Source organism: Carcharhinus amblyrhynchos, chromosome 28, assembly GCF_965287045.1.
Source record: "Carcharhinus amblyrhynchos chromosome 28, sCarAmb.v2.hapA, whole genome shotgun sequence".
Lineage (NCBI taxonomy): Eukaryota > Metazoa > Chordata > Chondrichthyes > Carcharhiniformes > Carcharhinidae > Carcharhinus > Carcharhinus amblyrhynchos.
Genome location: NC_137351.1, coordinates 35,680,131 through 35,695,047, shown reverse-complemented (window position 1 = coordinate 35,695,047; position 14,917 = coordinate 35,680,131). Strand labels below are relative to the sequence as shown.

Genomic DNA, 14,917 nt, shown 5'->3' with positions numbered 1-14,917 from the left:
GGTCCCAGAAGAATCTGGCTCAACAGATCATAAATTTTATTTTTTGTTTAAAGACATGGATGTTCAGAATCACAGGACCGCTGATAGATGGCTCGTGAATAACAAGTAGCTTCAAGATTGTTTATCACAACCTAGTGATAATTGAGACTTGGAGAGTTTGGCTCATTCAGATTTTCTCATTGTTAATTTTCAAATTAAAGAGATTGGTTTTGTTTAAGTATTATAGTTTCTGACATTTAATTGATAGAATAATTTCAGTGCACAAAATAACCAACTTATAAATGGGAAGTTGCCTGAATTCTAAAGAGGTAAATAAGTTTAATTTTGACAAATAAAGGATAGTGGAAATAAAATCTGTACGGGTTTAATGTTTCAAAGAGGGATGTATTGAAACATGTTCTCCGTTTATGGTGTAACCATTTGAATGTGAGACAATATTGCAAAGTAATATCTGTTTATTTCGTGACTTTCCTATACTGAGTAAATGTTATTTGTGGTAATCTTGTTCACATGTAAAGTTTGTCGATTCGATGTATGTAAATACTAATACGTTGGGAGTTAATTCTTCTGAAAAGCTAAGGGTTCTGGAGAGTGTCAATGACTTTACAACAGACGATGATATTTTTCCTAGTACTTAGTTATTTGAGGTTACAGGAGTTAAAATGATTAAAGGGAAACAAATAAACCATTTGTGCAAGTTACGTTATTCATAAATTGGTAAAGTGGACAGAATGATGGGGGACAATCCATTTCCTCTATAATTTGTTAAACTGATGGAAAACATGTGAATTACTTTTAATTTGTACTTTGGTTACATTGTGTTAATTGGGTCATAAAAGAATATAGCATGTGTATGCCAGAAGTTGATAGATTTTAAGCTGTGACTGTGGAAGTTTAAATCTAAAATGTTAGCTGTGACAAAAGTGTGTTTATTATGCAAATTTGGATCATTTTTAAATGCCAAATACTTTGGAGAGTTAAACCTACCTCTTCAGTACTTTTGGATGCCAATTTGAATGTTATTTCCTTTGCATTTGTATCAATGATTTATTATTGTCCTGTGCATAACTCTGAACATAAAATGGTGTTTAGAATATGTGATTATTTGTATTTATAGTATGTTGTTGCTTGCAGCTTCTGGAATATCAATATGTTATGGGGATGTATTATTACTGTGCATGCTAATGTCTGGGCCTCGCTTGACTCTTGAGTGACTGGGGGATTCCTGACAGACACCGGTCCTGAGTTTGTGGTCTGTCATACTTCGCATTCAGGATCGAAGGAAGGTGTGTGAGCTATGTGCCTCTGGCACCTACAGACATAGCCACTGGGGACACACCCAGAGATCAGTGTGGCAGCACCTGACTGGCCTCTTATCGATCCGGAGGATCAAGTCCTGATTGATTGATTGGCAATGACCAAAAAGGGTGTGAAACTCAAAAAAGAACGAGTTACAGCGATGGTGACCATCGCCAGCGATGACCAGCAGTTGGAGAGCAACCACACCCAAGAAGGAAGAATGGAAAACCAAAGGCAGAGTGCCAGGCCAGAATGTAAAGACAAATGTCACATGTGAATATAGATAGTCAGATGTGAATGTAAAGACAGATGGTCAGGTGTGAGTGTTATTTTGCAGACACTGCAAGCCTTGCCTGTTTATGTTAATCACACAAGTAACTTCAAAGATAGAGATGCTGAAGCTGTTGCAAGTGTTGTAATCGAAGAAGGAAGATCAAAGATTTTGACCGGAATTGGAAGTTTATGTCATGTTTGTTACTAAGACTCATGATGTTTAAATACCCACTTGTATTTGTGTCCCATGGAAGTCTGGCAGTCCATTCTGAGGAACCAGTTTTCCCAAAGCTCTGGAATAAAAACCAGAGCTTTGAAATAAAAGCCATTGTATTTTGACTCTCTAACAATCTCAGAGGTACTATTTTACCTACAACAGTTAGCTAGTCAGTGAGATGGTTTTTGATGGTTATGGTAACAGACCAGAAATCAGCTTGCCAACAAGCCAGACATGGCTGAGCCAACGAACTAATCAACAGCAGCTCAATGATTAGGAACTCCACCAGCTAGTTCCTAGTGGTCTGACTATCTGGTCAGCTGCTCTGAGATGGATTGGTGAGTTGGCTCAGTGGCATTGTTACATTGTCTAGTTGGCAAACAGGTCTCCTATAGACTGACTAGTTGGTGGGCTGTTCTTTGTTCAATTGGCTAGTTTGCTCAGTTGCTTAGTTACCTCAGTGGTCTCTGTTTACCAAGTTGCCTCAGTCTGTGTTTGTAGTAGCTAATTGACTTGGTGTCCCTTGTGGATTGGTTAATTGGCTCAGCTGTCTCCGGTTAGTTGGCTCGATCATATCTTGTACTTTGGCTGGTTGGCTTGGTCTCTGTTGTATTGGCTAGTTGTTTCGTTTGGTGTCCTGTAGATTGGTTAATTTGACCACCGGTCTGTGGTGGTTTGATTAGTTGACTTCATGATCTCTGATTAGTCAGTTGGCTTGGTGGTCTCTGGTTGATTGGCTCGTTGTCTCGTGTGGTGTCTGGTGGATTTGTTAGTTCGTTTGAAGGTCTCTGGGCAGTTGGCCATTGGCTCTGTAGTACCCTACGTTTGCTCGGTTGCCTCTGGTTGGTAAGTTGCCTCTGATTGTACTAGCTAGTTAGCCCTGTGGTCTCTGGTGTATGATTAGTTGGCTCAGTGGTCTCTATTTGGTTGGCTTGGTTGTAGTGGTTTGGTTGGATGGCTTGGTGTTCTCTGTTGTATTGGCTAGTGGACCTTAAGGTCCCTGGATTGGCTAACTGGCTTGGTGAATATTGTTGAATTTGCCAGTTGGTTCAGTGGTCTCCAGTACTTGACTAGTTCGCTGTGAGATCTCTGATGGATTGGCGAGTGCAATTAGTGGTCTCTCTTAGATTGGTGATCTCTGTTCAATTGGGTAGTTGACTTGATGGTCTCTGTTGGATTGGCTTAGTTAGCTCATTGATCATTGTTGGATTGGCTAGTTGGCTCTGTGGTCTCTGGTGGATTGGCCTGGGGGATTGGGGTCCATGGATTGGCTAGTTGGCTTGGTACTCTCTGCTCCATTAGCTAGCTGGGTGCTAGTCTCTGTATAAATGGCTGTTTGGCTTGGCAGTCTCTGGTTTGGCTAGTTAGGTCAGTGGACTTCATATGATTGGTTAGTTGGCTCAGTATTCTCTGGTGCCTGAGCTAGTTAGCTGCGCAGTTTCTAGTGTATTGACTGGTTGGTATGGCGGTCTCTGTTTTATTTTTGGCTTGGAATTCTCTGGTGGACTGGCAAGTTGTCTTGGTAGTCTGCAGTCTCTGATGTTTGCTCAATGGTTGGTTTGGTTGTCACTGTTGGAACTGACATTTTGGCCCTGTGATCTCTGGTGGATCTCTTGTGGATAGTTGGCTCAGCGATCTGTACCTTATTGTATTGGTGGCATGTGGTATTTAGCTGCTTGGTTTGGTGGTCAGTGGTACATTGATTAATTGGCTCAGTGGTCTCTGTTGGACTTGCAGTTAGGTTCTGTGATCGCTGTTGGGCTGGCGGTGGTTTCTGTTAGATTAGCTAGTTGATTCCATGGTCTCTGTTTGATTGGCTAGTTGGCTCATTGGTCTCTGTTACATTGCTTAGCTCATTCACTGGTCTCTGTTGGATTGGCTTGTTGGACATTTTTGGATCGGCTAGTTATTTACTGGTCTCTGTTCAATTGGCTAGCTGCCTCAATACTCTCTGGTTCATTAGCTATTTGGTTGCTGGTCTCTGTTGGATTGGCTATTTGGCCCTCTAGTCTCTGGTAGAATCCTACAGTGCAGAAGGAGGTCGTTCGGTCCATTGAGTCTGCACCGACAATAATCCCATTAGGCCCTATTTTCACAACACCATGCATTTACCCAAGCTAGTCCCCCTGACTTAAGGGGCAATTTAACATGGTGAATCCACCTTACGCGCACATCCTTTGGACCTTGGGGGGAAACCAGAGCACTCGGAGGAAACCCACGCAGACATAAGGAAAATGTGCAAACTCCATGACCTAATCCAGGAATTGAACCCAAGAATCCTATGCTGTGAGGCAGCAGTGCTAACCACTGTGCTGTTCCTGATAGATTGGTCAGTGGTTCAGTGTTTTCTGGTTTTTTTTAATTCTTCTCAGTCTGGTGGATTGACTACTTTTTTTCTCCGGTCTCTGAATTGACTAGTGGGCTTGGTGGTCCCTTGTCGATTGGTTTCTTGGTTTGGTGGCCTCTGATGGATTGGCCTGTAGGCTCAGTGATCTCTGGCGAATTGACTAGTTGACATAGTGGTCTCTGGTGAATTGATTCCATGGCCTCTGTTCATTTGGCTAGTTGGTTCGGCGGTCTATGTTGGATTAGCTAGTTGGTTTGTTAGACATTTTTGGATTGGCTAGTGGGCCTTGAGGTTTTTGTTGTATGGGTTGTTGGCTTGGTAGTCTCTAGATTCGCTTGTTGGTGGCTGGTCTCTGCTGTATTGACTAGCTTGTTTGGTGATCTCTGGTCACTTAGCTTGTCAGCACAGTGTGAATGGTTGATTAGTTGGTTGGCTCAGTGGTCTCCGTTCGATTGGATATTTCGCTTAATTGCTCTATTGGCTAATTGGTTTGGTGGTCTCTGTTTTGTTGGCTTGATGGTCTGTGTTGGTTAATTGGCTTGCCGGTTTTGGGATTGGCTAATTGTCTTGGTGGTCTTTGGTTGGTTGGCTCCGGTTGCTAAGTTGTCTTGGTTGTCTCTGTTTGTATTGGTTAGCTTCCATTGGATGGTTTCCATTGGATTGGCTAGTTGGTCAGTCATCTCAGGTTGTTGACTATTAGGTGCATTGGTCACTGGCCAATTTGACTCCGTGTTTTCTGGATTTGGCTCAGTGGGCACAGGTTAGTGCCTTGGTGATCTCTGTTTATATTGGCTAATTGGCCTGGTGGTCTCTGGTGGACTAGTTAGTTGTCTTGATAATCTCTGGTGGATTTGCTAGTCAATTTAGGTCGGTGGTCTCTGGTCGATTGGCCAGTTGGTTTCGTAGTCGCTGGTGTTTGCTTGTTAGGCTCTGGGTAGTAAATTGCCTCAGTAGTTTCTTTTTGTATTGGCCAGTTGGCCTAGTGATCTGTTGTGAATTGGTTACTTGGCTCAGTAGTATCTTGAAGTTTGACTGGTTGGTTGGCGGTTTTTGATGGATTGGCTAATTGGTTCGGTAGTATCTGGTAGATTGGTTTTTAGGTTTGGTGGTCTTTGGTGCTTGGATTAGTGAGCTGCGTAGTTCCTCGTGGATTGGCTGGTTGTTTTGGTGATCTCTATTGGTTGTCGATGACTTGGATATCTCTGGTGGACTGGTCAGTTGTCTTGTTGGTCTCTGGTGGATTGACTAGCTCAGTGGTCTCTGGTTAAATGGCTATTTGGCTCTGTAGTCTTTGATGTTTGTTCAGTGGACTATGGTTTATAAATTGCTTCAATTGTCACTGTTAGATTAATTAGTTGGCTCAGTTTTCTCTAGTTAATTGGCTTAGTGGTATCATGTAGTTTGGCTGGTTGGGTTGGCTGGCTTTCTCTGGGGTCCCTGTTGAATTGGCTCATTGACAAGCTTTTGTGCTTGGTGATCTCTGGTGTATTGGCTACTGGGATTGGTAGTTTCTGGTGGCTCAGTGGTCTCTGTTGGATTTCATAGGCTTGGTGGTCTCTGGTGGACAGACTAGTTCGTGAGCTCTTCTCTGATGAATTGACAAGTCATAGTGGTGCAACTTGACTAGCTGTTCCCCAATTCAGCTGGTGTTTTTTTGGTTACATGATTTGTTTCTTGTGTTTGGCTAGTTGGTTGGTCTTTGGAGGATTGCCTGTTATCTCAGTGGCCTCTGTTAGATTGGATCATATGCAATCTAGTCTTTGTTGGATTGGCTAGTTGGTTGTACTAACTCTGGTGGATTGGTGAACTGGCATCCAGGTTTCTCAGGCAAGTTTTTCTGTGTTGGTATGTCTTTGGATCATTGGCCTCAGATTATTTGCCTTGCTTGCAAACTTGTCTCTGGTCAGTTAACCGGTGGGTGAGCTGATTGATGGCTCGTTGATTGGCTAATAGGTGAGCTGGCTTTTGCTGGAATGTAGTTTGATTGCTGCTCTCTGGATGGGCTAATTATTTATCTCCTGGCAATTATTTGGGTATGTTCTGATAATTGACCTGCTATGTGCCTGAAGGTGAGTTGGCTGCAGATGCAAGAGATAGTGCCACTAGATTTCCAATGTTTTTAATGCTTATTGCATCTGCTTGTAATCTCTCCATTTCATCCAGTCCTGCTTTTCTGGATGAGGGTTGATGAGAAGGAGGGGGAAAAATGAAATGAACGTTTTCAACTTAATTTGAAGCAAGGCCGAAGAAATTTTTCATTTGTTCATAAACAACAAAGCTGATGCTCACAGCAGGGACTACTTTCATGCAGTTCGGTGTGAACCCTCGATAAAGACCAATTAAACCTTCTTCTTGGATGATGTTGTAAAAGTGACTACGCATGCTCAGACTGGGCCCGCCTTTGACAATGGCTGTGAAAAGAAAAGCTGCTGAGCATTACAATACAGAAAAACTTGATCTATTCTCCAGTTTTCTCTTTCCTTTCCCATCCTGAATCTGTGATAAGGGTTATTGGATCTACGTTACTAAGGTACAATCCCACAAGGGCCAATGCCAGGTGACAAGTGCAAGGCTTGTGTGACAGTTTAATGGGTGAGAATTTGTAAGCAGCACTTGCCCAAATGTATTGCTTTCAAAGATGAAGCTTCTCATCACACACAGTAACTCCAAATTATTAAACCATGGAGGGTGTGACAGATGAGCCCCACCTGATGGTACAAATACACATGGGAACCCTAATTTAGTGCTTTGTGGACATAAGTTCAAGTCCCAACATGACAGTTAGTTGAATTTGAATTCAAAGAACAACACAGCACAGGAAACATGCCCTTCGGCCCAACAAGCCCGCACTGCCATTTTAACATGGGTAGAGAGGTGGACTGGTGGTGTTGAGATGGCGGCGCGGGCTCGTTGGGCCGAAGGGCCTGTTTCCCAGGCTGATTTTGTTCTTTGTGCCCTCTTCTACCTATGACCTTTGTCTACGCCTATTGGACTCCACAATAAAGGAATAAAGAAATGGTCAGTGGATAGGCATATGGATAACATTGGAATAGTTTAGGTTAGAGGGTCATTTAGATTGGTTCCACTGGTCGGCGCAACATTGAGGGCCGAAGGGCCTGTACTGCGCTGTAATGTTCTATGTTCTAATTATAACCAGATTGAGGGACGCCTAATTTAGGGACAATTTGTTAACACCAATCAGCCTAAGAGCACATTTTTGGGGCGTGGGAGGAAACCGGAGCCCCCAAATTTATCAATTCAGTTGACAAATATGGAATTACAAGCCAGTTTTAGTTATCATCAACAAAGACCACTTTCAATTGTCGTAAAAACTCATTTTGTTCATTAATGTTTTTTAGAGAAGGAAATCTGCCGTCCTTACTTTGTCTGGCCTATATGTGACTCCAGACCCACAGCAATGTGATTGAATCTTAAATGGCCTAGCAAGCCACTCACTTGTATCCAACTGTTAAGAAACATGGGAAATAGGAGCAGGAGGAGCCATTTGGCCCCTGGAGCATGCTATGCCATTCAGTATGATCATGGCTGATCATGTGGCTCAGTAACCTGTTCCTGCTTTCCCCCAATATCCTTTGAACCCCAAGAACAATATCTAAATCCTTCTTGAAAACATACAATGTTTTTTCCTTGACTGCTTTCTGTGCTAAAGAATTCCACAAGCTGATCACACTCTGCATAAAGAAATTTCTCCTAATTTCTGCCCTAAAGACTGGGGCATTGAGTTTAAAACATTGGCAAACTATATAGAACCTTAGAGCACACTTGGAATATAGTGTTCAATTCTGGTTGCCACACTACCAGAAGGATGTGGAGGCTTTGGAAAGGGTATAGAAAAGATTTACCAGGATGTTCCCTGGTATGGAGGGCATTAGCTACGAGGAGAGATGAGAGAAACTTAGCTTGTTTTCGTTGGAATGATGGAGGTTGAGGGGCAACCTGATAGAAATCTACAAGATTATGAGGAGCATGGACAGAGTGGATAGTCAGAAGCTTTTTCCTAAGGTGGAAGAGTCAATTCCTAGGGGGCATATGTTTAAGGTGTGAGGGGCAAGCTCCCCTTCAGGGAAAGTCAATTGCAGCTTATTTCCCAATTCCACAAGTTTTGTTTCAGCTGCCCATTGTAAAACACCCCAAGTGACCGCCACACCCTGGAAAACTTTAGCTGCTGAAAGAGACATTTTTCCACAAGGCACTCTCTATTCAAACTAATTTGAAGGCAACACCTGAAAATGAACAACAGGCCCTCAACACTCACTGGCTTATAGCTTTTAACCTGGATGAGCCCCCAATATTCTTAGGGTATGGAATTAGAAACTCCAAGGTATATTATGAAGTTAGACCAGACCTCAACTATTTGCTCTTTTGGCATTAATTGGGCAGCACGATGGCACACTGGTTAGCACTGCTGTCTCACAGCTCCAGGGACCTGAGTTCAATTCTGGCCTTGGGTGCCTATCTGTGTGGAGTTTGCACATTCTTCTGTCTGCATAAGTTTCCTTCGGGTGCTCCAGTTTCCTCCCACAGTGCAAAGATGTGTAGGTTAGGGAGATTGGCCATGCTGAATTGCTCCTTAGTCCCTCAAAAGTAGCAAACGTCTATCATTAGCCTGCATTCTCAGCATTCTCCTTTGTTGGGGAGTCAGCACCATGTAAAACAGCTGAATTTTAAATATACCCCTCACAAGAAACATGATATAAGTGCATTTCTTAAAGGCACAGTATCATCACAGTACCCAATAAGTGACTCACTGCATTCATCCATTAGTCACTGTGCTTCATTAAGGAAATTGCGTTTGAAAGTTGAATAGAAGTGAGAGCCCTCACCGTGTGCTTGCATCTTGGTCCTCACAAGTGCCAGGGGGTAGCTGCCCAACTGACCACAGGTGCTGGAAATGGTGCCACAGCCGAGATAAACAAAAACGCCAAGCTCAGTTGGGTGTAGGCCATATTTCTGACAATAGGCTTTCTTCACGCTCTTGATTGAATGTGAATAACACACACAAATATACAATCATTGATTACAACTGAGAAGGAGCAGGTATTCAAATTTAACATGATTGACAGATGTGTTAGCGTGTGTACTATCGTGTTTGCTGTCATTAGCGTTTGGGAAGATTGGAAGGGTGGGTTTGTAAAATATTCATCTGTTACAGATCAGATTTTGCTCTTTCATTTTGGATCTTACCTAGTTGTAGTATAGTTGATGTATACAAGAGTATCATATTGGATAACATTTTGATCATTTCCACTCACTGACAGGATAGCAATGATAGATAGAGACTCTGAGTACACAGAGTCTGCTGTCACACCCAGGCTTTATAAAACATAGAACATAGAAAACTACAGCACAAACAGGCCATTCGGCCCACAGGTTGCGCCGGTCATATCCCTACCTACCAGGCCATAGAACTATCTATAACCCTCAATCCCGTTAAATCCCATGTACTTATCCAGAAGTCTTTTAAAAGACCCCAGCGAGTTTGCCTCTACCACCACCAACAGCAGCTGATTCCACTCACCCACCACCCTCTGAGTGAAAAACTTACCCCGACATCTCCTCTGTACCTGCTCCCCAGCACCTTAAACCTGTGTCCTCTCGTAGTGACCATTTCAGCCCTGGGAAATAGCCTCTGAGAATCCACTCTATCTATACCTCTCAACATTTTATAAACCTCTATCAGGTCACCTCTCAACCTTCGTCTCTCCAGGGAGAAGAGCCCTAGCTCCCTCAACCTATCTTCATAAGGCATGCCTCCCAATCCAGGCAGTATCCTTGTAAATCTCCTCTGCACCCTCTCAATAGCTTCCACATCCTTCCTGTTGTGAGGCGACCAGAACTGCGCACAGTTCTCCAAGTGGGGTCTGACAAGAGTCTTATAAAGCTGCAGCATTACCTTCCGACTCCGAAACTCAATCCCTCGATTAATGAAGACCAGTACGCCATACGCCTTCTTAACCACATCCTCCACCTGCGAGGCCGATTTAAGAGTCCTATGGACTCGGACCCCAAGGTCCTTCTGCTCCTCAACACTGCTGAGACTCCTACCCTTGATATTGTACTCCTTCATCCCATTGGACCTGCCAAAATGGACCACTACACATTTATCTGCGTTGAAGTCCATCTGCCACTTCTCCGCACAGTCTTGCATCCTATCTATGTCACGCTGCAACTTCTGACATCCCTCCAGACCATCCACAACACCACCAACCTTCGTATCGTCGGCAAACTTACTAACCCATCCCTCCACTTCCTCATCCAGGTCATTGACCTTTGCATTGATGCAGATGACTGGCTAGACATTGAAAGCTTACATCTGATATTATATTGACACGGAAGTGACTCAATCATACTGCTGTCAATTTCCAACTCTTACACTGGGCATAGATCATTTCTAAATCACTGCTCAAATCAATAATTGCCAGGGTTCAGAGCATTTATTGGGCGGCACAGTGGTTAGCACTGCTGCCTCACAGTGCCAGAGACCCGGGTTTGATTCCCAGCTTGGATCACTACCTGTGAGGAGTTTGCACACTCTCCCTGTGTCTGCCTGGGTTTCCTCTGGGTGCTCCAGTTTCCTCCCACTGTCCAAAGATGTGTGGCATAGATGGATTGGCCATGCTAAGTTGCCCCTTAGTGTCATGAGGACTAGCTAGGGAAAATTCATGGGGTTATGGGAATAGGGCCTGGGTGGGATTGTGGTCAGTGCAGACTCGATGGATCAAAAGGCCTCCTTCTGCACTGTAGGGATTCTATGATTCTAAGAAGATTCATTTGACTAAACCAAGTGTAAAGGGCCAAATAAATACTTTATTCAAGTCATTTCAGGCAGATTTTTATTAATGACTGTTTTACTCAGTCTTAAGTTTCGTCTGTAATTCAAGATAAATTATTTCACCTGAGTCAGAAAATTAGGTATTCCTGTGCATTAATTTGAGAACGTAGTGGACGTTCACAATGCAGTACTGAAGCAAGCACAAGTGAAAGTGTTGTCTTTCACATGGATGTCAAAGCTTTCACTGCACTATGAAGAACAAGGAAGTTCTCCCCAATAGCCTGCCCAATATTTATCCTTCGACCAACATCACTAAAACTATCTGGTTATTATCATATTGCTGTTGGCAGGAATTTGTTGGGCGTAAATTGGCTGCTGCACTTTCCTACATTACAACGCTGATGACACTTTATTGGTTGTAAATTGTTCCGTCTGGTGTCCTAAGGATGTGAAAAGCACTGCAATTTTTTTCGTTCTTAATGTGACTTCAATGTTTTCAAGAGTCAATTATTTGCACTCTGTTTCCTAAAGAGTGTCAATCCATTTGCCATTGGGGGTCAGCTCAGAGAAGTTTTACAAGATTGATGCCGAGAATGAGAGGGTTGTCTTATAAGGGAAAATTGGACAGACTGGGTTTGTTTCCACTGGAGTTTAAAAGAGTGAGGGGCAATTTGATTGAATCATGTCAGAGATGAGTAGGAACATTCCATGACATAGCAGTGTCAGGAGGCAGTGAGATTATTTTCAAGTCACATCTGGACCAAGAAGTCCACAGTTCCAACTGGTGCTGGGCCAAAAATCCAAATTGCAGGAATTAAAAGGATTAATTTTATCTGGGAAAGTAATGTCACAAATCCACAGTATTTATTTTTGAAACTTACTTCATAGACAGTAAGCTCAATCCCGGCATAAGGGATGATGCCCAAAAGATTTGGCATGTATCCAACATAGAGGGCAAAGATGCCTTCGTTTTTGATGAGAAGCTTCAAACAGTCATTGACGCCTTTGTACTGTCCCGTGTTCCCCAGAGCCAATCTTGTCTTCAGTACCTGAAAGCAGCAAGGATTCCTGATCAGTTTGTGAGTGATGTAGTAATGTTCAATTTCATTGGCTTTGGGTTGGAGGAATTTTTCCAAATCTCACAGACAACATTAAATTCCAGAGATTTTATCAAAATAACTGGTACAAACACATGAAACAATTGAAAATATCCCAGGGAATGGAGTGAATGGCAATTGTTGATAGGAGCGAATAGCAATCTGCATTAAAAACAGAAAATGCTGAAAAAACTCAGCAGATTTGGCAGCTTCTGTGGTGAGAAAAACAGAATTAAAGGTATAATTTTAGGAGGTTGATGCTAAGTATCAGCTATTATGAAAATAGGAGAGTTCCTGATCCATATTTTGGGTGAGTTTTCACACTCAATCTTATGCACGTAGTAACTGGAAATATGGGCTAGACTGTTTCTAGCTGCTACAGGCAGTGGGCTGGGCTTAATTTATTAGCCAGTCTGCAAAGGGAGCTACTGCGCATGTGCAGACCTCTGATGCTGCATATACACAATTTCAGCAGCAGGGGTCTTGCAGAGAGAGCAAGCTGTCAGGTCCCTCCTGCTGAAGCTAGCCTGAACCAACTCCCCAACCCACAATCGCGGAGGCCCATGGCCAATTGCAAGCCTCACAATGCACAGACATCTAATCCCTGCCACCACCTCCTCCTCCCATTGTCCAGGCTGGTCAGGCCCCCACTCCTCCCTAATCCAATCCTGTTGCAGAGTGGCAGTTGGCTCCCCCTCTCCCCCAATTGGGCTACCCTTCAGGCCCCAGCACTGTAAACCCAACCCCTTTATGTCCCACCCATTTAGGCTCTCTCCATCCAGGCCCCACCCCTTCAGGCTTCTGGTTCCTGGGCAGTATAGATTTCAGGCACAGAGTACACGACCAAGGAGATTGGTTAAACTATGATGTGGAGATGCCAGTATTGGACAGGGATGGGGACACAGTAAGAAGTCTCACAACAACAGGTTAAAGTCCAACAGGTTTATTTATAATCACGAGCTTTCACAGTGCTGCTCCTTCATCAGGTGAGTCACTCCTTTTGTTCTGAACAAAGTCTGAAATATATTGACAACATCAGAAGAGTCACTATATAACATATTAGTGATGAAGGTGGAATTAACTTTAACTACACAGCCTACCAGAAAGTATCCGGTTGAACTGAAGTTTAGAAAGGAGGGATATTGACCTGAGTGCCTCTTTTGGCCAAATAAATTCAGAGAGAGTTGTTGAACATTACAGCGCAGTACAGGCCCTTCGGCTCTCGGCCGAGGTTGAGGTAGTGCCAGATGCTGAGGGACAGACAAAGTCATGAACCCAGAGTGGCCGATGAGTCAAGAGATTGGGAAAGATGTTGAAAATTAAAATTAAGAGAAATTAGCCTTCAAGAGCAAGAGAAATAATACGTGACCTAAAGTAAAAAGGACGGGAGTGTTTGAAGTAACAAGAAGATATACCAGACTGGAAGGGAGATAGATGCGCTCCAGATTTTAAAAGAAGAAATATGTGATAACCCCCAGGACTTGCATGGGGAAATCATTGATTGACCTCCCTATAGGAACTTGTACTCTATGAAGAGTACAAGTTCCCTGGGATTGGTAATTACCTTACTGGATGGAAGTCGTATACTAAGCCCTGTATAAAGTGCACCCCTAAGTGGGTCCATTGTTGTAGTCTCTGTTGGGACCTGGTTGTGTTCACCACAGGCTTGTGGTTTTGCTTTACTTTATTTGTGCCATAAAGCACTGTTCCCTTGCAGCCAACTCCTGGAGTTACTATAAAATAGATGGAGAGATTTGCTACAGAAAAAAATGGTACATCAAGAAAAAGAATAGGCAGCTTTCTGATGTTTTCTAGCTGCAGAAATCGTTGAAGAAGATTACCACCTGCTGGACAGAGATTAAACAGTTTTAGAAGGGTCCCAGAAAGGAGGAACTGTAGGTTCCCATCAAAACTCCAACAGGAAGGAGAAGCACAGAGAAACAGCAACTGTGGCAATTAAAAAAAAGAAAGTTGACAATCTTAACGTGGAAATGTATTTAAACTGGGAACCTTGCCCCCATTCCCACAACGGGGAAGCGATGCCTGCTTGGCAGCCAGCAGAACCCCTCAGAGCAACTGGTAACCTGTTATGAAGGGAAAGTAAGGCCTCTGAGTGACTCACACACACCATTCAACACTCTCCCTCTGTCCAAAGTGACTGTGACTGTCAACCTGGGCCCTGAGCTGCACTTGTGCGTGTCTCCAGTATTCTTGTGGGATCTCCTTAAGCCTTGGTCTGTCCAGAAAGTAATGGCTGCCTGAGCATCACCTCCAATATCCCCCTCAGAAGTGACAGCGCCAGGTTCATTGTTATGTAGAGTTGTAAATGTTGGCGACATGATGCCACACTGCCACTAGCAGAATCATAGAACCCTTGAGTGCAGAAAGAGGCCCTTCAGCCCATTGAATCTGCACTGAACACAATTCCACTCAGGCCCTACCCCCATATCCCTACACATTATACCCACTAATCCCTTTAACCTATGCAACCCAAGACACTAAGGGGCAATTTCTTAGCATGGCCAATCAGCCTAACCCGCACATCTTTGGACTGTGGGAGGAAACCGGAGTACCCGGAGGAAACCCATGCAGACATGAGGAGAATGTGCAAACTCCACACAGACAGCATATGCAGGGTAATGTGGATAAATGTGAGGTATCCACTTTGGCAGCAATAATAGGAAGACTTGAATGGGTGTAAATTGAAGAGGTGAACACTCAACGAGACCTTGATGCTCTCATGCATCAGCTACTGAAAGTAAGCACGCAGGTACAGCAGGTAATAGAGAAAGAAAATTATGTGTTAGAATAGAATAGAATCACACAGAAGGAAGCCATTCAGCCCCTCGAGTCTGCACTGACCACAATACCACCCAGGCCCTATCCCATAA

At 43.5% G+C, this 14,917-nt stretch overlaps 1 protein-coding gene across 1 annotated transcript in view; it reads right to left on the bottom strand.

Moving 5' to 3' along the window:
- Window positions 1–6,362: 6,362 nt before the first annotated feature.
- The window catches only part of LOC145359441 (calcium-independent mitochondrial carrier protein SCaMC-3L-like), a 63,558-nt gene continuing 55,003 nt past the window's right edge, over window positions 6,363–14,917 (bottom strand). Inside the window, exons 7-9 of the mRNA XM_080213989.1 lie at window positions 11,811–11,978; window positions 8,981–9,131; window positions 6,363–6,547 (exon numbers count right to left, since the gene is read on the bottom strand). Of these exons, the coding sequence (XP_080070115.1) occupies window positions 6,363–6,547; window positions 8,981–9,131; window positions 11,811–11,978 (504 nt within the window). The remainder of the gene's footprint in view (window positions 6,548–8,980; window positions 9,132–11,810; window positions 11,979–14,917) is intronic.